At 55.4% G+C, this 25,264-nt stretch overlaps 1 protein-coding gene across 1 annotated transcript in view; it reads right to left on the bottom strand.

Moving 5' to 3' along the window:
* Positions 1-7,068: 7,068 nt before the first annotated feature.
* Sdc3 (syndecan 3) overlaps positions 7,069-25,264 on the bottom strand; it is a 34,549-nt gene continuing 16,353 nt past the window's right edge. The window contains exons 2-5 of the mRNA XM_013074195.3: positions 15,850-15,967; positions 13,867-14,477; positions 11,698-11,989; positions 7,069-10,894 (exon numbers count right to left, since the gene is read on the bottom strand). Coding sequence (XP_012929649.2) covers positions 10,728-10,894; positions 11,698-11,989; positions 13,867-14,477; positions 15,850-15,967 — 1,188 coding nt within the window. The 3' untranslated portion in view covers positions 7,069-10,727. The remainder of the gene's footprint in view (positions 10,895-11,697; positions 11,990-13,866; positions 14,478-15,849; positions 15,968-25,264) is intronic.

Here is a 25,264-nt window from a genome sequence, read left to right as displayed (position 1 = left end):
CTGAGCTACATCCTCAGCCCTGTATTATTTTTTATTTTGAGAGAGAATTTTTCTAAGTTCCTAAGTTGCCAAGGCTGAGCTCAAACTTGCAAAACTCCTGCTTCAGCTGCCCAGAGTGCTGGGATTATAGACATACACCACCACACCTGGCTTCCATGGCCATTTTTACAAACCACCCATCTGATCATATCATTCCCTAAACAGCTCCATGGCACACACATGCACACAAAACTAGTTATAAAGTAAACCCTAAGCCAGTTAGCATGACATTCTATCGACACAGGTCCTCGCCAGCCCCACAAATCCAAAACACCAACCACCTGACTTCATCCTTCCCCAAACACAATGATGCTTTTCACACTTTTGTCCCCTCTTCTAGGGAGCATTTTCCACTCTTTATTTCACAGAGAACTCCCACATAGTCAAAACTCAATCAAACATTTCCTGTTGCAGAAAACCCCAAAGTTAATTATTCCCTCTTCCGTCCTCACAAAGGACTCTGTGCTTCTGTTTCCCTTGGCCTTATTGAATTCTGCATCACCATGCATCCCTCATGCCAAGCAGAAGTCAGCTTCATGTGTCTGGGCCTGCTGGGAAGGAGTGGCCATCACCAGACAGGCAGGCGCTGTCTACCAATTCCAGGTGATTTATCACTACATCCTGTCATTAATACTTGTCTTTGACAGCTTCAGAGGTATATGGAAGTCTAAAAACCATGGCAAAGCTGTGCTTCTTATGTTGTTGTTCACTCTAGAAACCTGTCTGTCTTATCTTTGGGAAGAGAGAGCACTATTTATGGTACGGGCCATCTGCCCAGTAATTGTTAGCATATGATTAAATAAAACACATCCTCCTGCAAGGCTGTTTAGACCCAAGGAGCTGCACTGTGCCTCCAACCTTAGCCCCAGCCTCAGCTTTGGGATTCTGCATCTATTTTCCCACTGCAGGGTTGGAGTTCGCTGAGGGCTTTTATCTCCAAATCCCTGGTACCCAGCAGAGCACCCAGCACACAGTAGGCCTTCATCACTATTGACTGAGTCACAAGCTAGAATGATTTACACGGGCTCCTGATAGGTTGCCTGGGGTCAAATGCTATGTGCTGGCCTGGTAATTTTAGACATTTTTAATGTTTCAAAGAGGTCTCGGTTTTCTTGTCTGTAAAATGGGCATGATACCTAGTTCATGGGGTTATCACATCCCAAGGTGGCCCTGTATGCAAAGGACCAGGCATGGAGCATGGACAATAGTAAATCCATCATCAAAGTTCATGGATACTGTTAATACTGTAATGGGTTGGATGTAAGCACAGGAGAAATTTAGAGGAGAGAACGCACCACAAGGTATAGCCATCCAAGCTGACTGGGATTGTGCACATCTCCATTTACTGAGCACTTGCTGTGTGTGATGTTTTAACATAAGGGAATACCGTGGCAATTCTATGGAATGGCTACTGTGGTTATCTCCATTAAGCTTCCATAGGAGTCAGGCACAAGAGGCTAAACAGCCGACCTGAGCTCACTTAGCCAGAAGGTACAATAGCCAGGATCCAAGCCGAGGCAGACTCACCCCAGTGTCTGGTTTTTTGCTGGCTGTGTGACAAAACAGTGGACCTCAAGAAGGCAAAAGGGTGAGTGGGACCTCAGAGGACAAGTCACGAGATAGAAGCATCTAGGGCTAGAAGCAGAAACAGGGACCTTCCCTGTATGCCCTTCCAACAGCCAACCCAGGGCCTCCTTCTAAAGCCCTGCCTTTCTTGGACCCACCTGTCCCTGTACTCCCTCACTCAGCCAGCCTCCACCTGGCCCTCTCTTCCCTGGGTTTTCCTCTTCTGCATGTCTAAGAGTTCCTCCTGGCCAATGTCTGGTGCTGCCTGGGAGTTTCCAGAGGGGCTGATGTTGGAGTAGGGTTTTGAAGGGCCCATAGGAGTGTACGAGGTGGAGGGTGGACAGGGTTGTCTCACACTCTCAGCATTCTGGGAGTCTCTGTTCCCCAGTTTCCTCACATGAAGAAATAAACTCTACTTCTCAGGGCTTATGTGAAGATTAAATGAGCTACTACATGTAAACTTTTCTAATGGACACTCATGTCATGCATGCCACGTGCCAGGTACCGTCCTAAATGCCTCACACATATGAAGAAATGCGCAACATACGTCCAGCACACAGTCCACATGATGACATGGTTCTGCTGCTGAGACTGTGAGCCCCACACCATCACTGCTTGCACCTGCCACGTATCACTCATTGTGCTGGACTCCTCAACCTGCCTGCTGTTTGAGTCCCATCCCCACAAACAGCGTCCACAGCCAACATCTATGCCTGCTTTACAGAGGAGGAGGCCAAGGCTGGGAGTGGGGAGCGACGTGGTTCCTCCAAGAATGACCCGAGAGAATGCATGTGCAACCCATGTCCTTTCCTTAAAGCGAGATGTGGCTGGGGAGAGTCCCTTGCGTGATTTCCAGCAAGACGTGATGCAGCTCTGGACATGACTAGAGCCTTAACAAGGGAGTAGGGGAGGGGAGCAGAGCCAGGGCCCCTCGAGTGGGAGAGGTAACCCCAAGCAGCCCACCTCCCAGGACTGATGTGACAGCGAGGCTAAGGAGTCCCTAGAAAGCTCACCTGGGAAGGGAGCCACTGCCGAGACTCTCCCTGGAGGAGGGAAAAGGCAAAAGCCACGTCACTCACTGGGATTCCACTTGGGTTATTCCACCAGCGTCATCCATGAGAAGCAGTCTCCACAATAGGGGTGGGAACAGAGCCCCTGAAAGTGTTGAGCATCCAGAAGTGGATGACAAAGCTGGAGGCAGTATGACATCACTTTGGGGCTCATGCCAGGGACCTGGACTGGGGGCCTGAAGACCCAGCTCTGCATTTCCTAGGGGTGAGACCTCAGCCAGATCCCCAGGGCCCCTAAGAATCAATTTCTTCCTTCCTAAAACACTTTTTTTTGTGTGTGGTACCGGGGATCAAACTCAGGACCTTGCACTTGCAAGGCAGGTGCGGTGCCACTGAGCTAAATCCCCAGCCCACTAAAACACTTTATTATGAGAATTTAAAATACAAACTGAGGGTAGGAGACTAATATAATGAATCGCTATGTGCCCATTCCTCAGCTTCCGCAATTATCAACTCAAGCCCATCTCGCTTCCTGTTCCTTCCCCCCACCCCTCCCCCCCAGGACTTGGAAGCCAATCCCAGACAGTCTATCACTTCACCTGCTAAGATTTCGGTCTGTATCCCTAAAAGATGAGGAGCAGAGGAGGAGAGGGAAGAAGAGGAGGAAAGAGAGGAGAAAGGGCCAAGAGGAGAAGGGGAGAGGAGAAAAGGGAGAAGGAGCCAGGAGTTGTGGTGCAGGACCGTAAGCCCAGCTACTCAGAAAGCTGAGGCAGGAGGATCCTAAGTTGGAAGCCAGCCTGGGCAAGTTTGAGACAAAATCTTATTTTATTTGAAGCAAAATTTTATTTTACAAAGGGCTGTAGCTCAGTGGTAAAGCACCTAGCTACTAACATACACAAAGCCCTAGGTCAATCGCTAGTACTCCTCCCACCAAGGTCCCTTATCACATCTAAAAGCAGTGAAAAAGATTTGTTAGGACTAATATTCACTCCATGTTCAAATTTCCACTTGCCTTATAGCTGGCATTTTAAAAGTAATTAGTGTGAATCAGGATCCATATTAGGTTCCCTCGTTGAAAACTGATTTGTTTTGTTTTTTGTTGTTTTTTGTTCTTTTGTTATTTGAGAAAGAGTCTTGCTATGTAGTTTAGGCAGGCCTTGAACTCACTATGTGGCCCAGCCTGGCCTCAAACTCACAGAGATTCTCCTGCCTCAGCCTAAGAATATCTTTTAATTGTATTTATAAATTTGCTAGCCAGTGGCCATGGAATGCACCTCTAGTTCCATCTGCCTGGGAGTGTGAGGCTGAGGTGGCCAATGGCTGGAGCCCAGGAGTTTGGGGCAGCCTGAGCAACATAGCAAGACTCTGTCTCAAAATAACTTTTAAAATACATAATAGATTCTCTCTCTCTCTGTCTCTCTCTCTCCTCTGTCTCTCTGTCTCTCTCTGTCTCTGTCTCTCTCTCTCTCTCTCTCTCTCTCTCTCTCTCTCTCTCTCTCTCTCTCTCCCTCTCTCTCTCCTTCCTTCCTTCCAATTTATTTATTGAAGAAGCTGAGTCATTGTCTGATACAGTGTCCCATGGCATAATTTTGTTGGTAAGGTCAATGCCTTCTCTGTAAAATGGGGGTAAAAAATTCTTTCCAATAATTAAATGAGATCGTGTGAATGAGTGCTGATAATTGGAAGACAGTCCACAGATGTCATGCATTAATATTAGTTTTTGAGTCTCTCCACTACACCCTACTGCTTCTGTTCTGATGCTATAATTGTCGTTCAGAGATGCTTAGGAACCTGCCCACACTCACACAGCAGGGAGGAACGAGACAGCATGAGGACCAGAGGGAACCATAGGACCTGGCTCAAATCCTACTGCACCCTCTAACAGCTTTGAGACTTGGGTCTCTGCTCTTTGAGCCTTAGTTTCTTCATTTACAAATAGGCCAAGAGGCCAGAGCTGCCTGGGGTTAAGTAAACTAACGGGAGCAGAGCTGCACCCTGGTGCCCTTTGCTGTCCACCTTCTACTCCCACCGCACACATGGCACAGCTTCTTCCCTCCCCAAGGCGGGCTGAGGCTCACGGCTCCAGCAGTCCCAGCTGAGATCCTCAGTCAGCCCCCAGCCCACCCTGAGACAAGGAAAGGCAGTGGGCACCCTGGATGCTGAGCACACTGTGTTCTGCAGGCAGCTTAGCCCAGTGGCTGTGACCTCCTGGGTTGCCAGAAACAATCAGCCATTCTTCCACCTTCCCTTGGACCAAGGGGCCCAGAAGAAAATGTTCCAGCTCCCAGCCATGCCCAGACCATCTGTGCAGCCCAAACATATGGCAGCTGACCTCAGCTCTAACAAGCCCAAGCCTAAGTCATAGGTCAAACTAGAGCCAATACTGACAGTTGATCCACTCAGTAGCCAGCATGCTGAGCCCTTTGAATGATAGCACCAACAAAGAAGGCACCAATAATAACGGCCACAGAACACCTATCCTAGGCCCAGGACGGGGCAAATGCCATACACATGAAACAGCACAGACCCTCTTGCCAGGAGCAGCGAGAGTGGATGGAACTCACCCAAGACCCTGCAGCTAGTGTGTGGCAGAGCTAGGATTTGAAGAAAGGTTTTCCTGGTAAAGGTTGGTACTGAAGAGAGGAATTTCAGTCCTGCTGTGATGGTCATGGAAGCCAAGCTTCATGGCAGATCATTTCAATACAGTATCTCAGTGAACTCTCAACATAGCCTCCAAACAGCAGCCTTCTTGTTCCCTTCTACAGGTGGGACATGGAGACCCAAAGAGGTAGAGCAATGTGCCCAAGCACACAGACCCACACAGCTTGACTCCAAGACTACGCTTTCTACGCATCCAAGGGGAATTCAGTGGGGAAGACAATGTGGGCCCCTCAAGGGGAGACTACAGGCCAGGGGAGTTGAGAGGAAGTGGAGCATCACCTTCCAGAAGCTTCCTGGATGAACAGCCGTCTGTGCTTGGTTTTGAATCCTGGGAAACCAGCCCCTCACATCACAGAAGGCTTTTAACTGCATCCAAGCCCTCTGCAGGTCTGGCCCCTTTTCCCCATTTTACAACTGTGCAGACTCCAAGTGACAAGTTGTCTGAGGTCTCACAGTGAGGCCCTGGGCCTTGGGGCTCTGTCCCTGAACTGCCAAGCAGTAAAGAGTGTGCAGAGTTTGGAGGTGGCAGCTGAGGAAGAAAGATCCCCTCACCCCACATGGGTGCCTTCAGTCATGAGGCTGGTTATTGTCCAGCTGCCCAATGGGCTGTACGTGTCTGGAGGGGAGGGCAGGGAGGCCAAGGATGGGTCTGTACCGGTGACTTCTCACCTCCCAGCCCCAAGCAGAGGCTGGGTATAAGTGGACCCCTGAGTACCTTTACTGGAAGGAGGAAGGGGAAGAGGCAGAGAGGGAAGGGTAGGACCCTGACCAAATCCATAGGCCTTAGGTTCCAACCCACCAAGGGGTGGAGCCCAGGACCATCAGGACCCTGCGTATCACATTTCAAGAGGAAGAAATTTCCAGAAGAATTCTCTGCAGGGCCTGGAGAGGTTGCCTTTGGAGGAGGAAGATTCGTGACTATGACACCCAACCCTAGGTGTTGTCCCCTGGCAGGGACCAAAACAGCTCCATGAGTCCAAGAGCACCATGAGCACCAGAGAAAGTCCACACAGACAAGATGGGTTTCAGGTGAGGGGGGCTCAGATTTCAAAACAGGCAGAGAGAGTGTGGCCCTTGGGATGCTCCTGGCAAGAGAGATGGGCAGAGTGGGGGCTGGGAAGGCCTCACCAAGGCTCTACAGAAGGGATTTCTACTCCGAGGAGGGGCCGGGCTGGCTTGGGAACCCCTGCCCCAGGCCTCTGCTCCTGCAAGCCCAGGAGTCAGTATACAATGCAGGCAACTGAAGTTCTAGCCCTGGTTCTGTTCCACCCTAACTCCATCATCAAAGATTCTGAGTCACATTTGCTGCCAGACCCTGTGCTGACTGCTCTTCTTTGTGTAAGCCCTACCACATTCCATTTGTCATTCCATTTCACGGATGGGGAAGCTGAGGCTCAGAGAGGCCAAGAGCCTTGCCCAGAGTCAACGCTAGGAGATGTCATCACCCGAGTGGAAAAGCCATCAGGCCCAAAGACACTCACCTGGGAGCTCCAAGGCCATTATGCTGTGGTACCAGGATTCTCTTTGCGGCCTGAAACCAGGGTTCTTCCCCTGGGATGAACCACAGCCCCCACCCCCACCGCATCCCAACCACACTCACCTCCCGGGTCTCCCAAACACTATGAACCCAGGGCAGCTTTTACCACGATGGTTCCCACAGGGGTTGCCGGTCAATTCTCCCTGCTCGATTCTCAATTTCCTTTAAAAGGAAGGTGGCCTAGGCCGAGGTGGGGACAGGGCCACCCCTTCCCAAACGTCACCTGTATTAATCTCACACTCTGGCAACAGTGCATCATTTCAGCTTAATTTTATTTCCTCTTATAAATGGGCACAGCACGGGAAATGTTAAAAACAAAAATAAAAAACAAACCAGTTCGTTCCCCAGGCTGGGCCAGGCACACTCCTACAGTGGGGCAGTGCCCTGGTCACCTTGTCCACTGTCCTTCCTCCACTTCTCCTTATTGAAAGTTTTGGCCATGAATTCAGGACAGGTATGGTTAATAAAGAGGTTATGGGGGAGAGAGAGTGGGGAAGACCAAAGGCTGGGAAGGACGAACTCCCACCCACCACCGGCCGGGGCTGGGAGGGCTCTGTACAGAGGAAAGGACGTACCAGAGGGGGACACTGTCTTTAGGGGGCTCTCTGGAGCCACGCTGCCTACGAGAAATATTTACATGCATTCGTCACACTGGGGCCAGGTGGGCATCTGGGGATGCAGGACCTTCAGCCCTCAGATGGTGACTCCCAGGCCCAGCCTCGGCCTCGCTCAATCTGTACAGTTGTGGGCTTCTATTTACAGACCAGAGACGCAGGGGGGCAAGTCCAAGGCTGCAGCTGGCGGAGGAAAGCCAGGAGATCCAGGAAGGCCACTCCTGCCTAGGAGACAAAGTCAGCTCTGCTCCCAGCCTGGCCTGATGGGCGGCTTTGCCAAGCCCAAGGGTCTGGCCTGAGCTCCCTAAGTCCCTGTCATAGGCCTGTCCAGCCCCGTTTGCCACCCCATTCTTCCAGTGATCGAGTGGACCAGCCTTTCAGGTGAAGTCCCATCGAGTCTGGCCACCTGGAGAGACTGAATTTGGGCTCTAGAAACCACAGCCAAGGCCGGTCCCACCCCCAGCTCGGCTCAGCCTGCCTTGCCCTCCATTGATCAAAGCCTAGGAGAGTTCTCAAGCCACACAAGCTCCATCTCATTTGGAATGTGCTGTGCTCCCAGGAAATGCCAGGGCCTGCAGCACACCCTCTCAGGAGCACTTGGGCGTCTATGGGCCCACCTGGCCAGCCCTGCACATTCCACACCGTACCTGGGCTGGGGTGAGGGCCCCACACCCCCATTGCACTGTAGAGAGCTCCAGCTCGTCCTTGGCTGGGCTCTTTGATTGCCCTGCCCCCCACCCTGCCCACAGACCGGCCTGAAGGACCTGGCCTGGGCAGACCATTAAACTTCATGGAGATAAAGCCTGGACCTTGGCCGTGGGTCCAGGGCTCCATGCACAAGGCCCTCGGCCTCTCTTTCAAAGGCAAAGGACACAGAAGAGGGACCAGTGCCAAGAGGCCAAGTCCATAGGCCCCAGTCCAGAGCCAGTGCTTGAGCTATGAGAAATCAGGCCAGCCAAGGCCACCCCATGTTGGCCTCCAGCCACAGGCAGAAATTCTGCTCACTACTGGTCCCCCGCACCAATGCCAGCGTCCCTGGGGCCTGGGTGCCCAGGCACTGCCTCCTTCACACTCCCTGGTTTCCCAGCCTTGGCCTGCCCGGGCCTTCTCACCAGAGCTGCCGTCCCTGAGACAGCAGCTCACCAGGAACCAGGGCAGGGGGAGGCTGGTTATGCCCAGCCCCTCTGCTGCAGGGCCTAAGGAGGCCAATCCCCCTCCCCTCCCCTCCCCACCCCTCCTCCGAGGTTCCAGCTGGCTGACTTCCTCACACAACTCTGGGCCCTGCCGAGGAGGGCTTCAGGGTCTGGATGAAGGACCCCTGGCGCCTGGCCCTTGCTTTCTCAGGCCCCTCCTCTGCAGAAGCCCACTGCCAGGTAATCTTGAAAAGGAAACAGAAATAAAACTAGGGTGGGCTCCTGACTTGGATTTGGCTGTGGGTGAGATGTGGGGTGGGAGGGCCAACCAGTCACAAGTCACACCACATCCCCTTGGCTCCCAGAGCCCCCATCAGGCTACCCTCGCCCAAAGGAGTGGTGACCCCACACTTCCAATACCTATAAAATGGCCCCACTTTCAAGGGTAACAACAAAGGGGAAAGCAGGCTTGGGGCCTGTGACACAACCCTTCTTGCTGTCACCTGTTCTAGTCCCTCAAATATCTGCCCTTGGGGCCTGGGGCATCTGGATGGGCTGCTTTGGGCAGCTGTGGGCCCATGCAGCAGCAGCAGCCAGAACTGCTGACTTGTTTGGTCAAATGGGTGGGTGGGGCAGAGGATGCAGAGGGCCCGGGCGGAGGGCCAGCCCTCACAGGCACTTTGGAAACTTGTGTCCTGGGAGGCAGAATCAGCCCCCTAACGCAGAGCAGGAAAAGGATGCAGGAGACAGGAGACAGACCTTGAGCCCCCTCCCCACCCAGGGCCCTTGGTCCAGGGAGACCCAGGCACCCTCTACCGCCCAGGGCCAAATTTCAGGACCCAACCCTGTCCTTCTCCAGCCTTGGAGAAGTCCCAGGGCTCTCAGTGGGCAGGGCTGGTCCTGAACCTCTCCCCTTGAGGCCACAGAGAGAAGGGAAGCAGTCAGGGGTGAGGCCAGGCCTTCGGGTATGAAAAGCTCTGGGAGGGCTGGTGGCAATGTCCCCTCACATCACACTTTATTCCAGGAAAGCCAAGCACCCACCTGTCTTCCCCCAGTGAGTGCAGGGCTGTGTGGACTAAGACTGTACATCCATGCGGAACTGTGCCTGACAGAGGCTGGGATGGGGAGCAAGGTGGCTGGTGTGGGCACCTTGATGTGGGACCAAGTGCAACAGGGCAACTGAGACCCAATATGGGCTGACTGGTCCAACATAATTCTGCCTTCTCCAATGAGCCTGAAAGAGCTCAGTGTGATGTGTGTGGGGCCAGGGTGTGCAGGGGGGCCAGAGAGGCAGGCCACACTGTCACCATTCAGGTGACCGGGACTAGTGACTTGCATTACAGAGGTGTCTGAAGGGTTGGGTAAGCAATGCACGAAGAGACACATCTTTGGACAGCATGTCTGTGACCTGTCTGGACGGACTGGATGGTCACCGCTGGGTATGCGCTTTTGTCATTGCTCCACTGTGTCTTGTGTGTGACCAAGTGACAATATGTATAACAGAGCGGGTGGTGTCAGTGTAGAGTCCACTCACAGGCGGGACATCAGGTGGCTGTCCTCACCAGTGGCTGGCCCTGCACTCTCAGGAAGTCATGTCCTTGGGGGAAGAGGAAGGGAAGGCTGGGGCATGTATGCACTGGGCAGAGGAGAGGGGAGCATGGTCCCACAACCCCTGGGAGGCCAGGACAAAATAGGCTGGTGACAAAGGACATCCCTCCCCTCAACCAGGCAAAGAGAGGCCCTGCGACAGGGGTGAGGCTACAGTGTCTAGATGATTTCAAGGGCCAAGTTTGTGTGTGTTGGTCCCAGAAGCCAGCCTGAGGGCCTCTCTGACCCAGGAAGGAGACTGAGCCAGCCCTCTGGGATTTCACAGAGGCTCAGGCCATCTCAGCCCCCACCCTTCCTCTTCTCCCACCAGCCAATCAGGAGCTTCCTTCCTCCTACCCCACTGACATAAGATCCCAAACCCCCAGGCTGGTGAGAGACAAGAGGTGAGCTCATAAGGACACAGTCTGGGGTAGATGGCAGTACCCCTTCCTCAGGGCAATGTGTGCGGCTGGCAGCCTGGGCAGGCCATGGGAGGGAGGGCAAAGAAGGCCTGGGCCAGTAAGGCTGGGCTGGGACTGGGTGAGGGCGGCTGAGGCTGCCGGGAGGCACTGAGGCTCCGCTAGGCGTAGAACTCTTCCTGCTTGTCAGGCTTCTGGTATGTGACACTCGCCTGCTTGGGCTCCTCCAGTGTGTAGCTGCCTTCGTCCTTCTTCTTCATTCGGTAGACAAGCAGTGTGACCAGGAAGGCGGCAAAGAGGGCGCCCACCACCCCGCCCACAATCACAGCTATGGAGGAAGAGAGCAAAGGTCAGGGTACTGAGGTAGGATGGAAGCAGGTTGAGGGACTGGAGGGTGGGGCCTAGGGCTGGGAGTCCTAAATCTGCCAGCAGAGCAGGAGAGAAGGGGGGGAAAGCACAGGCTCCATCCCCAAAATACTCCTCACTCCTGCCCTGTGAGGGAGAGGTGGGGTCTGCATCAGATGTAAGATGCCAGGTTTGCTATAAAATGCTCCACTAGTTGATAACTATTAGGAAAGAAAAGCCCCTGCCATCTAAACAGCAGCACTTCCCTGTTACAGAAGGCACACTCCCATACAGCTGTGCACAACAGAAGCGACCAGATGCAGATGGGGAGAGGAAGCTGCAGAGGTGGCACTGCTCCTAACGGGGAGCCAGGACTTGGACCACCTGTCCAAAGGCTCTCTAGCAGATGTGGCCAGGGCAGGTCCATAGGGCCTGGGTTCAAGGGTGGAGGAACAACAAGCCAAAGGATAGGTCAGAATCAGTATCCAGGAAGCAATGTCCCACGGGGTCAACCAGCATGACCCAGGAAACCAGGGGTAAGTCAGAGTCCAAGGAGGGGTCAGAAGGCACTGAGGAAAGTTCCGGAGATGAGAAGGCAGTGACTGTCAGCTAGGGGGAAGGTTAGTGGAGCAGCCAGAAGGCAGAGTGGAGTCCCCAGCTTTCCCTTTTGATCTGAATCCCAGGAAGGCACTCCCTGACCACCCTTCCCAGTCCCAAGGGAAACAGCCCTGACTGGCCGCCACACTCCGGGCTTCTCCCAGGCCCTGGCCGAGAGTGCATCCTCACCTACAAGCACCTCCTTCCGCTCCAGGATGCTCTTCTGGGGCAGCTGAGCGGCTGAGCTGCCGGAGTCGATCGCATTGTCCAGGAGGCCGGGGCCTGGGTGGGCACCTTTGGGTAGTGTTCCAGGCGGGAGTGACGGCTTGGCTGCAGCACCTCCCACAGCCACTACCTCATTGGCTGTGTCTGGCTGCGTGGTCTCTTCCTCCGGCAGCTCAAAGTCCCCGCTGGGGCCTCCACTCACTGGTACCTCCAGCTCATCCCGGACTGTGGTCAGGAGGAACTCCGGAGTCGGGGACTGCAGAGAAGGGGCAGGACCCCAGAAGTCAAGGCCAAGCAACCTAGACAGCCACACACATAAGCCCCCACCATCCCTCCATCCCCCAGAGTGCTAAGTACTCCCCACACTTGGTAAGCAGTGCACTGTGCAAAGCACCGTCCCCACGAGGGAGGTAATATTACCTCCAATTTACAGAGCAGGAAGTAAGCCCAGAGAGGTTAAGTGACTTCCCAAGGATACACAATAAGCAGAAGCAAAGTGGAAATCTAAATCTATCAGCCAAGCATGGTGATGCATGCCTATAATTCCAGCACTCTGGGAGGCTGGGGCAGGAGACTGCAAATCTGTGCCACCTCCCACTCCTACCCCCCAAAAACTAGATCCATGCAACTCCAGAGTCTGTGTTTCTAGTCACTCTAATATGCTGCCTCTGTTCTCAATCTGGCCCCATCCTGTCCCCTCCAGCTGCCTTATTAACAACCCTCAGGGGACCCCTGGGTGCAACTGCTATGTACTTGTGCCTGGCCCCAAGGCAGAGGAGAGTCCCTCAGTCGGTCCAAGAGCCCAACTCCACATCCAGACAGCCAGCCAGTGACTAGAAACCCTGGTGTCACCCTCCACATGGAGGCAGGACGGTGTGAGGACTCCTGAGAGCAGAGCAGGGGCTGTGGGAGCCATCAAGGCAAGGCAGCTGCTCCCTTGGGTGCTGTGAGTCTGATCCCTAGGCAAGGAAGGCAGTGCGCTGGAGCTACACTTGTGGCCTGGGCTCTGGCTCCAAGCCCCGCCATTGTCTTTGCTTCCTGCTCGGCCAAGCCTCCACAAAAGCACCAGTCTGCCCCAGCTGCTCAGAGGAACCCAGCACAGGGCCCGCTCCCACGGGGACAGATGCTGACTCCAGGAAGCTCTGCCCACAGCCCTGTGGGCCCCCATGCCCAGCGTAGCCACACGGACCAGGCTTCTGCTCCCCTTCACCCGTGCCATCCTGAGTGCTCCTCATCCTCCTCTTCCCTCAGTCCCCACCCAGCCCTCCTGCCCCTCACCCACCCACACACACACCCAGGCCCCCAGACTGCCCCATCTCAGGAGCCAACTGCTTGGTTCCCATCCTGACACTGGCACTGCTCTGGAGCCCTGGCAAGTGGCCTCCGCTCTGGGACAGGAGCCCATCACAGTGCCCCAGGGGTGAGCGTGGAGCCAGGGGAGAGGAGAGGCCACAGAGAAGCCTGAGCACAGCTGGCCCGGGGACAGGCTCCCCACACAAGTAAGCTCAAGGGCCCTGTCCACTCAGCTCAGCACCGAGTCACCCTCCAGCCAGCAGCAGTCACAACAATGATGAGGACAATGACTGTGGCTAAGCATTTAGTTTGTGTACTGTTGCCAAACCTCGTGCTGAGCACTTTGGATGTGTCACAAAATTTAATTCTCATAATACAATGATGGTCTTTTTGTTACTTTCTCCTTTTCATAGGCAAGGAAATGGAGGTCTAGGAAGGGTCAGTGACCAGCCTGAAGTCACATGGCTGAAAACTGGCAGCAGGATTCAAATCTAGGCTGCCGGCTCTCAAGTCTGTGCTCCTCACCAGAGCACATGGCTCTGGCCCTCCTCATGGCACTCCATGCACCCAGTTCCCATCAGCCCACATCCACACACCCAATCCCCTCCCCATCGGCATCATGGCCCAGTATCAGAGCCCACCCCTGGCTTTCTGACCCACTCTGCCTCTCCAGCTCCATCGCTGTCCCGATCCCGTGGCTCGCACCCAGCCCTGGTTCTCTGCCCCATCACCCCTGCCTGGCTCATCTCCAGCACCTCCCAGTCCTCTCCCTACCCAGCTCCATCCTCCTGCCCAGGCCCTGACCTCCTCTTGTGGCCAATCCTCTCCCAGTGTCCTCACCTGAGCCACTTCTGTGGGTCCAGGGGCCGTGGTCCCCAGGGGCAAGGTGCTCCTCTCAGGGACATCAGGCTCTTGGGTGGTAGCTGGTCTGGGAAGGGCCCTTGGCCGGGAGGTAGCTGTGCTGACCAGCCTGGGTGTTGGGGCCTCCGTGTCCAAGACAGCCACCGTGGTGGGGGTTGAGGGGGCCGCAGGGGTGGTGGCCTGGGCTGTGGCAGCTGTGGTCAGTGGAAGAGGCAGAAGCCTCCGTATGCCAGTGGTCCTTATGGTAGCAGTGGTGGCCGTGGAAGGGGGTTCTGCAGGGGTGCTGGGAGCAGCAGTGGCCATGGTGGCAGGTGCTGTGGCCACAGTCGGGGCCCCTGTAGTTGCAGCGGTGGTTGCTATGGTGGTGGAGACAGTGGTGGCTCTCTGGCTGGGCTCTTCCAGAAGCTCTGTCACCACTGGGGGACTGGTGACTGGCTCTGGGGTAGGACGCTCAGAGGGAAGCTCTTCAAATGGGGTGCCTACAGGCTGGATGTCCGTGGTGGGCAGCACTGCAGGTGTGGTGGACACGGCCAGGGCCACTTCGGGGCTGAACCGCATGGCTGTCTCAATGCCCGACTCCTGCTCGAAGTCTGAAGGGGTAGGGAGAGGGAGAAAGCTAGGGAGCTGGGTAATGTGAGGGGATGAGGATCCCAGGTAAGCAGCAGCCGTCTAAGTGACCCCCCCACACCACCACCAAGCTTCCAGGAAAACATGAGGGAAAGGAGGAAGACAGCCTGGCCTCAGATTTCCAAATGGCTGATACTCTCTAGCTCCTCTGTGCCTTGCCAAACATTCTCCAGGGAACCAATGCCTCCAGGAAGCCTCCCTGCCTGGAGCTCCTATCAGCTTGAGTCCAAGCAGCAGCAATGAAGGCGCTACTGGCTGCAAATCTCACTTTGGGTTAAAGGGAGCAGAGGTGTGACATTCGGGAAGTGTCAGGTGCATGCCCACTGCGAGTCTGAGGCAGTGACCCGACCCCCCCCTCCAAGGCCTGGACAGAGGGCAAGAGGGAGAATGGGCCCTTCCTACAGGGAACTGGCTCAGTCAATGCCCCCAGGATAGGCAAAAAAAAACTTGGAGGGAAATGAGATGAAGGGAGTAAGGAGGGACTGGGGGAGTGTCCAAGAGAAGCCCAGAGCTCTGGGGGCTGAAGAGGCAGAGGACAGGAGGGAGGGAGATTCATTAGGGAAGGGTCTTTACCAAGATTAACATGGACAAGGCTTCAAGGAGTGGGCTAGAGGGAGGCTAGAGGCTGGCAGCAGCCAGTTCCATAGCATGTGGCCCAGGTTTCAGCAGATGCCATCCTGTTCTCCACTGGGATCACCCACCTACCATTTCTAGACCTTCCCCTTCAGACACTGACTTCGAGTCCCCAAGAGGAAAGTATGTTTTTCCCCATCTACAAGGAAGAATATGGAGACAGCAGCAGCAAGGCCACGATGAAGCCACCTAATCTCACCGCGCTCTGTCCGACCCACGGCCTGACACACCTTCACCAGGGCAGGGCCACCAACCAGTGGCCTGGGCACCACTGATCCATCAGCCCTGCCTCAGCCCCACCCCGGGCACAGCTGATTGGATCCAAGGGGCCCACCTGACCCCAGCTAAGCCAATCACTGCTGAGGACCTGCCATCCCCACCAAGAGCTGACGCTAAATTCCTCCAAGTGGATGAATAGTGCCATGAAGACTGGATCACTGAGGGGCATCTGTTTCCGACACAGGCTAGAGGACTGCAGAGCGACCCTGCCAGCATGGAGATTCAGAGACAAGAGGCCATGGGGAGCTAGGAGTCCCCAGTACTAAGGACCCTCTGGCCTGGTTCACTGCCAAGGAGGATGCTCTGCCCTTTGGGAGCCCAGTCTGACCCCTGTACTACAGGAGGACTGCGTGGGTTCCCAGGGGTGGGGCGCCGATACACACTGGTCATTACAGGCAGGCAGGGACACAGGGAGGTACTTACAGCCGGAGCCCGACCCTGAGTAGAGGTCATCCAGTTCATCATCAGGAAAAGAGTCATCATCCCCGGAGCCCTCCAGGTCCACAGGCCTCTCAAAGTTCTCACTGCGCCAGCGCTGAGCCTGGAAAGGCGGGACAAGCACAGGCCTCAGAACCCGAGGCCAGCACCCTGAACACACCCAGAGGGATGGCAGGCAGATTGGAGGGCTGAGTAACATCCATGTGGGCAACAGGGTAGCAGCTCCATCTCCTGCCTGACGGCCACCACTAGGAACCCCTGGCTTCCCCTCCATCCCCTGCTCAGAATCCCTGAGTTGTGGAACCTGGTTTAGAGCCAGCCAGTTCTGAGTCTGAGTCCTGGTTCCTTTGATTACTAAATGTGGGGCCTGGGGTAAGTTATCTCATCCCTCCATGCCTTAGTTTACTCATTTGGAAAATAAGTGAAGAGCACCTGGCTCCTCAAACTGTGCATGTGCAACACGCTAATTCCCAAGCAGTGCTGGCACATCCCATGTGCAGTGAATGCTCAGCACAAGCTGTCTGTCACCCTCGATGTGGCCAGTGTCATCAATCCACTTACAAGTGCCTACTGTGGACAAGAGCCCACAGAGTCCTCCAGACAGGGTTGGGGTACAAAGCGTATCAGCCCAGTGCACAGATGGAAGAACTGAGGTGCAGCTGCCCAGGCCACCAGAGGGCAGGGGATGCATGAGACTCAGCCTCTGCTTGGGACCCTAAATGGCACCACAAATTCCCAAAGGCAGGGCACTTAATACTATCGTATCTGGTAGACACGGGTTTGGGGAGGTTTGGGGAGGTTTGGGACTCAGGGAGGGCAATTCCTTGGTGGGGAACCAGAACGGGGAAAGCTCCCTCCACCAGCCTACCCCACAGCCCAGAATCAGCACAGGGCCTACATGCTACCCCCACCTCCAGGGGCCAGGAGGGCCAGGAGGGGTGAGAGGGGTTTCTGCAAGGGTCCAGCTCACCAGGCCTTGGATCCTGAGTCCAATCTTCCCCTCTACCCTCCCCTGCAATGCTAGGGCTAGAGCCAGAGCTAAGGACCTCCAAGCCAGGAGAGCAGAGCCCAGAGGGGAACAGGCATGGCTCTGCTCTGCAGCTCTAGTCACAGTCCTTGCCCCGAGAGATCTCAGAGGGAAGTCAGATCACTCCTGGTGCCAGGATATGAAGGATGTGGGTGTGGCATTTGGGTTTTAAACACTGAAAATGGGAAAGAAAGGCAGCTCCGGCAACAGAAAGAGAAAAAGCAGACTCCAAGGTGAGGAAGTGCAGCCATTGTCCTTGAAACGGACCCTACCTACCCCCTATCCTCCCCCAGCACTCTGGTCCCATTCTGCTCCATGCCTCCTTCAATCCTGCCTCCATCCCTTCGTCCTCAAACTAGGTGCAGCTAACTCCCAATCCCACCTCACTTCTGAGAAGCCTACTACTTTGAGCTTTCAGAGAACCTGGTGGTCCTGATTTACATCTATCACTGCTGCTTTGCTTGGTGTTCACATGTCCATGGGGCTGTGCCCACCCCTGCTAAACTAGACCCTTGATGAAGGCAACGTGCGTCCATGTCAGGCAAGGTGCCTGGCACGGAGTAGTTTCGGAACATATTTGTTAAGGGTTGAGTTAGAGTTAGAGGCTGAGGAAGGGCAGAGCAGGCTGGAGCAGGGGCCCAATCACAGACAGGTTTCAGGGTTTTGCAGTTTTTCTCTTGAAAACTGGTCAATGCACAACAAAGAATTTTGTGAGAGCTAAATGCAGGAGTCCAGTAGGTCTCAGTGCCTGAGCATCTGCAATGTTTGACTGGCAGTGGGAGCTGTGAAAGGTGTATGAGCAGGAGAGGGGCTGGATCAGCACTTTGTGCACAGCCTCTCATACTCCTGCCACCAATAGGCCTCCTTCTGGAGTTCATTCAGAGCCAGAGACAGGATCTCAGTCCTGGCTTCCTGCCTGCAGCCTCAACCACCTGCTCCAAGCCCTGCACAGCCCAGCCAGGGCAAGGAGCCAGGAGATGCCCCCTCACCACACACACACGCACACACGCACACACACGCGTGCGCACACACACGTCTCCAAGTAATGAATTAATCAGTATTTACTTTCTACCAGTGAGTCATGGAGTGGAACAATTAGCGTAAGTGTTCCCGTGACTAATTGCTGGGTTTTCCTCCTTTTCAGACATTCCAGGAGTGCACAGCAGCCACTGTCCAGGTGTTTGCTGCTCCCATCTCCAGCCAGAGGAACAAATCCCCAGGAGCGCAAGCGGGAGTCCCCCAGGAACTTTCTGCCCCTGGGAACTAAGCAGCCACCGGGCTTGAGCAGGGCCAACTTCACTTTCTACCCCTCAGGCAGCTGGGGAGTGACCAGGAGGCCATTAGTGGAGAGGAAGGATTTTGAGAAGTCAGTGCTCCCTGGGACCCCAAACAGGGAGTCAAGTTTCCACGGTGACTAGTGCAATGCAGCAGCCCCCAACATCCTGACTCTGGAAAGATCTGCACAAACCCAAAGAGTCCCCTACCTCCCAAAGCCGCAGAAACCTCTGGAGATGACACACCCAGAGACAGAGAACACAGCAGCAACCCCAACACACTCACCTAAAGGCAGCCACAGCAAGGCAATGTGTCAGCGTGCCTTTGGTGCACACAGCACTGCAAGAGAGGGAAGTGGCGGGGTGGGGTGTACTGTGCAGCTCTGAGGCTCAGAGACAAGCATCAAGCCTCCTGTGAATCCATCAGCCTCCACTCAGGTAGCTCTCACCTAGATACTATTCATCCCTAGCTCAGTAGCCATTGACATGACAACCGTTACCATGACAACCATCTCCTCCATGGTAAGGACCATGAGCTGCAGCTCCCCACAGAGATGGGGGGGGGTGCAGGAGAGGGAGAGATCCTGGAGGAACAGAGAGGGAGGGTGGAGACAGGGATGGAGAGGCAGAGGACAGAGAGGGGCCAGGGGGTAGAGGGCCACAGGCCAGGGAAGGGGCAGAAGGAGGGTGAGAAGGCAAGAGTCGGAAGCAGAAAGCTCTCACATCTTAATTTAGCTTCCTGCTGATCAGACAAGGCTAGGGAAAGGGCTACCTCAGTGATTTTCCAAGCCTGCCTCTGAAAGAACATTCTTCCCAAATAATAAGCAGCCCCCAAATGAGGTGCAGAGGGTGGCTGGGGGGACTCAACACTGGGGACACCCAAGGCCTGTGGGAGGTGGCTTCTTGTGGAGTGCCAAGGGAAGGGGAATGGAAATGGCCTCGAAGGCAGCACGGAACATCTTGGGAGTCACAAAATGCCAAAGGAGAGTGGCAACCAGCCTTTGACTCCTAAATGACCTCCACATTTACATAATTTCATGCATAATGTACATAATTATCCATGCTATTCCCTTCAAGCAAAACTAAATCCAAATGCCCCATGATCCTACTGGCTTCTCCTGGACCCACACTGTGACCCTCCAGGTAAATTCATACCCTCCCACCTCACAGGGTGGCGGACACCCCTCCCCCCACACACACACAGTGACTGACAAACCATAAAGCCCAACATCTTCATGTATGCACTGCATGCCCCAGACACACACATTCTAACACACAAACACACACATGCACACATACCACACAATTAACAATGTTTGCCAACCCCAACCTGTACATTCTCCAGAGCGTATTGGGAATACAGCCCAATGCACTCCAGCACACACCTCCCATCTGCTACACCCTGAGCTACACACACACACACACACACCCCAGGGACACTTGCAGACATACACCACAGCCTTCCTCAGCTCACAGATGCCCCACATAAACCTCAACAAAGAGCATGCCCACCAGGAAGTGCCTACCCTCCTGCTTCCTGCCACCACCAACCCCAGGGTAGACACCCAGCAGAGGATTCCAGGTGGGCTCCTGGGGATCTGAGCATTGGGGCCCAGAGGAGCCATGGAGGCCAGTGGGCTCTGGCAGAGGGCTGGCTGCCTGCCAGGTGCTGGAAATACCCCACTTGTGCTGTCTCCTTGATCCCCATCCCACAGATGCAGATGTTGGGTTAGGACTGTGCTGTGAACACTGGCCCTTGGTCTCTGACACCCTTGCCCCAAATACTCTGAGGTCACCCAGACCCACTGCTCCTCCTGAGCCAGGGTTCCTACACCTTACCACAGTCCCACTTCCCACACCCTCTGTACCACCCAATGTCCACCCTTTCTCCACAGCACACAGCACACACCGTGAGCTCCCAGCTCCCACCCTGCTGCCACCTGCTTGATGGCCATGTCCCTGAATAGACCTCACCCAACCAGGTACACACACACACCACACACCTGGGCCCACCACCAGGCCCCTCACCCACATACACACTGACACTCGCAGGGAGTACACAAGTGCACAGGCACACTGCAGGGTAGGTGTGGCATCCTGCCCAACAGACTGACACCCCTGCCATTCTCCTCCCCCCGTCACCCCCAGGCAGGACTGACTGGTAGCCTCGTCCCACAGAACCCCTAAAGCTTCCAGCCCAGGACAGCCAGTCCCAGCAGTGTCTAGCAGCACCCCCGCCCCCGTCACCACCCCGACATATCTTACTCTCTCCACAGTTTCAGAGCCACTGGGGGGCTCCTCTCCGGGCTTCCCTCTCTCCCTGGACCACAGCCAGGGCTGGGGTGGGGAACGTCCTGATTCAGACAAGTCCCTGCCCTTCCACAGCCACTCACCATCCACTCTGAGGGCAGGGGACACGCTAGGGAGAGCCAGGCCACCTCCCTCACCCCCAGCCCCAGCCCCCTCCAAGTCTGCTTGAGAAGGCTGGGGTCTTTTGTGCCCAGCCCCCATGGCCTTCCGCTGCCCACCACGAGCTGCCCAGACACGGTGCCACAGACATGAACCCAGGATCTATCTGTTCCTCCTCTTACTGCCCGCTGGCTGCAGGCAACTCAGTTAATCTCTCCATACCTCAGTTGTCTTCCCTGTAAAATGGAGAGGATAAAAGAGGAGGTGGTTCTCACAGTTGCTGTGAAGATTAAGATCACACAGGTAACAAACACAGGCCCCTAAAACAAGCAAAAGCAGCATAAAGTAACGTAGCCAAGGTCATTTTTAGTTGCACGCTCAGAGCTCTATGACCACCTCGGGAAACTATGTCCTTTAAGCCTCAACCTCCTGGTGAGAGTAAATGGAGATGAGGATATTAATGCGCAGAGAGACCGAGTGGCAGTGCCAGTGCCACACAGCAAGGGAGAATGCGGGGGGGGGGAGTGACTGGGAGAGGGCGAGCCACAGACAGACCCAGACACACAAATCAGGTCAGCTGGCAGGGGGCCAGCACCCTGAGCCACACTAATCACACTGTAAAAGCTAACAGCACAATCAAGAGTAATTAGCTTGGCCCGGGCTCGGTCCCCTAATTAGCCAGACACAGGCTCCACTCTCCCGGTGCTTAAGATGTGATGTGAGCAAGGGCCTTAGGTTCAGTCTTGGGTTCAAGTCCAGCTCTGCTTACTTGCTGAGTGACTCTGGGCAAGTTGCTTGGCCTCTCTAAGCCTGTTTCTTTAACTGGGGAGTGAAAATAACAGCCTTCATAGAGCTACTGTGAGAATCGAGTGAGACCATGTACCAAAGGTACACACTGCAGGACACAGCCAGAGCTCAGTACAGTATCTGCATGGTATTCCCACGGCACGGTTCCCTCATCAGGCCACAACTTTAAGGCTGAACCAGGCCTGAGAGATCACTCAGTTCAATTCCTTCTGCCAACAAGTGGGGAAACTGAGGCACAAAGAGGGTAAAGCCTTGCGTTATCCCACCCCTGAGAAGTGAGTGGTTGGGAATGAGACTGCCAACCAGCATTCAGAGAGGTAAAGCAAACCACCCAAAGACACAGTGACACTGACCAGCTCCTGGAAGCAGGGGAGTAAAGGAAGGGTCTCAGCAGAGCCCTCTGGATCCCTGCAGACTCCGTCCCCAAAAGGCCCTTGGTCCTGTGAGAACTCAGTGCCCCTCACGCTCACCAGCTCCACCCCGGAGACCCAGAGCGTCACCACAGGAATGTGGGTCGGGCCAGGCTCTGGGCAGCAGGACAGCCAAGGGGCTGCACAATGGATGGCCTGGGCCAGGAGGGGGATGCCTCGGTCCCCACCCCCGCTGGGCCACAGCTGCCCTGGCTGGGAACCCAGCACTGCCCACACCCACTTGCTGCTGGCCATGTGGGGCAGGAAGGCAGGAGAGGGGTGGAGAAACCCTGCCAAGCCCCTCCTTCCACACCCAGCCAGGCCCAGACTTGCACCCTGACCGGCCGCCATGCCCTCCTCCACCTCCCCTTCAGCCACAAGGGCAGCTCAGAGGGCAGCACCCCCTCCTTGGGCCATCACACCCCCACCAGCTTCTCCTAGAAGGAGATCCTGCTGCAGATCCCCTCCCTTCCCAGGCTCTCCTCCCCCAGGCTCCCAACATCCTCCCAGAGCCCCCTCCCACACCCCAGACCAACAGGAGAGCAGGTGGCACCCTGGCTCCGGAGGCACATGCGCCCTCCCCCTACCACCCTTGCTCTGCCTCATTTGTAAAATGACAGCTCAAGCCTAGCCATCTAAGCAGGGCCTTTCTGATCCTGACAGGCTGTGCTTGCTAGAAGCCAGGGCTTGAGTTAAGGAGACCCAGGCCAACGTTACTTATAAGAGGGAAAAGTGGGAGCGACCTAACCGCCCACAGAGGACTAGTTAAATAAGTGAGGTCACAACCTCAATGTGGGATAGTATACAGCTGTCAAGAAGTGTGTTTACACAAATCCACAGTAATTGGGTCCCTAAAAAGTCTGAATGTATCACAGAAGGCTTTACTTTTTTTTAACTTGTTCCAAAGAATAATTAAGAATTTGGGGAAAGGCAGTACAGCTGGGCTGCTGGAAGGATTGCCAGACGCTCCATCCCTCAGTGCCCATGGCCCTGGACAGACCTCTAATCTCCCAGCCTGCTGTGCCTGTTAAACAAAGGTAATGATAGCCACCTGGCGAGCTGCCCCGGAGGAGGCTGGCCGTGCTCGCACTTGAGTGCTGGCTGTTAATGCTGTTATCACCGTTAAGTTTAAAAAGTAGGTTACAAAACACACGCGGAACCTGCTCCTGTTTTAATAAACTCACTACCAATGTGAATTTCCAGACCCTGAATTTGGAAGGTTCCAGGAGGCTCTCCAGGTAGGGAGATCACAGGGGAATCTGAAGCTTCCACGTTTTCCATGACAGACTCACAGCATTTTCAGCATTAGAAACAGCACGCTCCTCCTGCCACGCTCTGCTCTGTGAAATCCCCAGCAGGAACCCCGCCAGGCTGTGCCCCTCTAGAGTGATCGCAGAGCAGGGAGCAGGGACGAAAGGACACAGCGCCTCCAAGGAGTTGGCAGGCGGTGTCTCCCCGTAGGCAGGCAGGCAGGCAGGCTGGCAGGGCTCCTCCCTCCCCTGGCACTGCCCTGTCTGTCTGGTCTCCACCTGGGAGGGCACCCAAAGCAGAAGCCCAGTTTCTGGCTACACCTGCCAGAGAAGTCCTCACCCGCTGGGACAGAGGATGTCACCAGGCCCTGGAAAGCCCAGACCTCTCCTCGCTCCACACCGGGACACCTCTGTTACTGTTCCACCTGTCCCAGCCCCTTGCGGTCACGTCACCCTCCAGGCCACTGACATCGCCCATTGATTCCTGTCCCCGGGCTTGTGCTGAGAGCAGGACACCTCATGGAGGTCCCCTTTCCAGGCCTGCTCCTTCTCACTCCTCCACCGGAAGGCTCTGGGAACCCAAGCTCCTTCAAGGACACCCTGCCCCAACAGCGCCCATGTGACTGTTCATCAGCACAGCTGCCGCTTATAGACACCTGCTGTGTGCCAAACACCCTGCCAGTGCTTGGAGACCTACACCCACAAGACCGGTGTGCCCCCGTGATGCTCAAGACCCCTCTGCAGGCCTGCCTATGTCACATCCACACCCCACCACTGCCCTGACCCAGATGAGGGAATCCTTTCCTGGGGACTCTAGCTCCACGGTGTTGTCACCTGCTGAGGCAGCCCATCAGCCATGCTCCCGGCTCCCACAGCCCCCCCCCACCAGATCCACTGAGCCCCTGAGCCACCCAGGAAGTGGGTACCACTGGCCTCATGTACACATGAGAGACTGACACTCTTAAGCTACCAGTGAACCATCAAATCCTGTGCCCAGGATCTCCTGAACCTCCGAGGGTACAGGTGGGGATCCCAGTTTGTGACACAACTTGTCCCCCTGGCCATTTTTCTGCAGGGGACTTGGGGCAATCTTCCCCTCCCCATGGAAATGGCCACGGCTATGTTCTTATCACCCCACTCCTCTGCACACCTTCCTGGTGAGGGATTCGCATTCCCCTTTCATAGATGGGCAAAGTGAAGTTCAGAGCGGGGGAAGCAACTGATCCAGAGTTACACAGCAATGGAACCAGGATTTAAACCCCGGATCAACTGAGCCCCAAGACCACCCTCTGTACTACAGAGCAGCCTAGGCCTGGCCTCCTCAGTCTCCCCCTCCAGAAAGCGCCCTGAGGTGAGGGGATATCAGAAGCCACCCCACCCCACTCAGCACCTTGCACAGACATGCAGGCAGACAGCTGACCGGCACGGCATGCTGACGTGACAGGTAGCCCAGAGCAGGTGAGCAGACCGATGACTCACCAGCACGTGCCTCTGGGACTGAGTCTCTGGGTTCCACACCATCCTTACCAACAAACTAGGCAAGGGCTGCTGGCCCTGGGGCTCCAAGTCTCCATGGCATTACCCGTGTGCTCCAGACCCGGCTTCCCACTCCCTAACTCGTGCCTGGGCCAGTTCCTCCACCTCGCTGGGCCTCAGTCTTCCCTCCTACACAATGGGACTGGTGACCCCCAAGACATCCAGATGCCGGCTACAATACACCTAGTACCTAACGGGCACTTAGCAGGTGCAAGGACACCACTGTGTCCCCACTCCAAGCTCACCTCCCTGATCACCAGATTCCCCCAAGCATCTCCCCACATACCCCACTTCTGCCAGAACCACGGCTGCCCCGCAGAGCTCACCACTGCCTGAAATTAATGTCTTTGTTTCCCTGTTTAACGTCGGGCTCCTCCTCACGAGCTCCCGGAGGCAGTGACCAGGTCCGTGTGGTCATTTCTCTGCCCCAGGACCCAGGAGAGTCAGCCTCTGGCAGTGTTTGTCCAGGCAACACATCACTCATCCCCCCACAGTGGGAGCCAGGCCAGGCCCTGCCCTTCTCTGAGCTTCAGTCCCCCTTACCTAAAACCAGGGGGACACACAGGGTTCACTCCGATCCCTCCAAAACCTAGCCAGGGGGACTCCAAGTGGACTGCAGAGGACAAGGGAAATTGAGACTGATGCCAGCGTATTTTGTTATGAAATATCTATGCAAATTATATGTCA

This window comes from Heterocephalus glaber, unplaced genomic scaffold (assembly GCF_053883595.1).
Source record: "Heterocephalus glaber isolate CG9 unplaced genomic scaffold, H.glaber_assembly_v1.0 deba00001452, whole genome shotgun sequence".
Taxonomy (NCBI): Eukaryota; Metazoa; Chordata; class Mammalia; order Rodentia; family Bathyergidae; genus Heterocephalus; species Heterocephalus glaber.
This window is presented reverse-complemented; position numbering and strand designations above follow the sequence as displayed.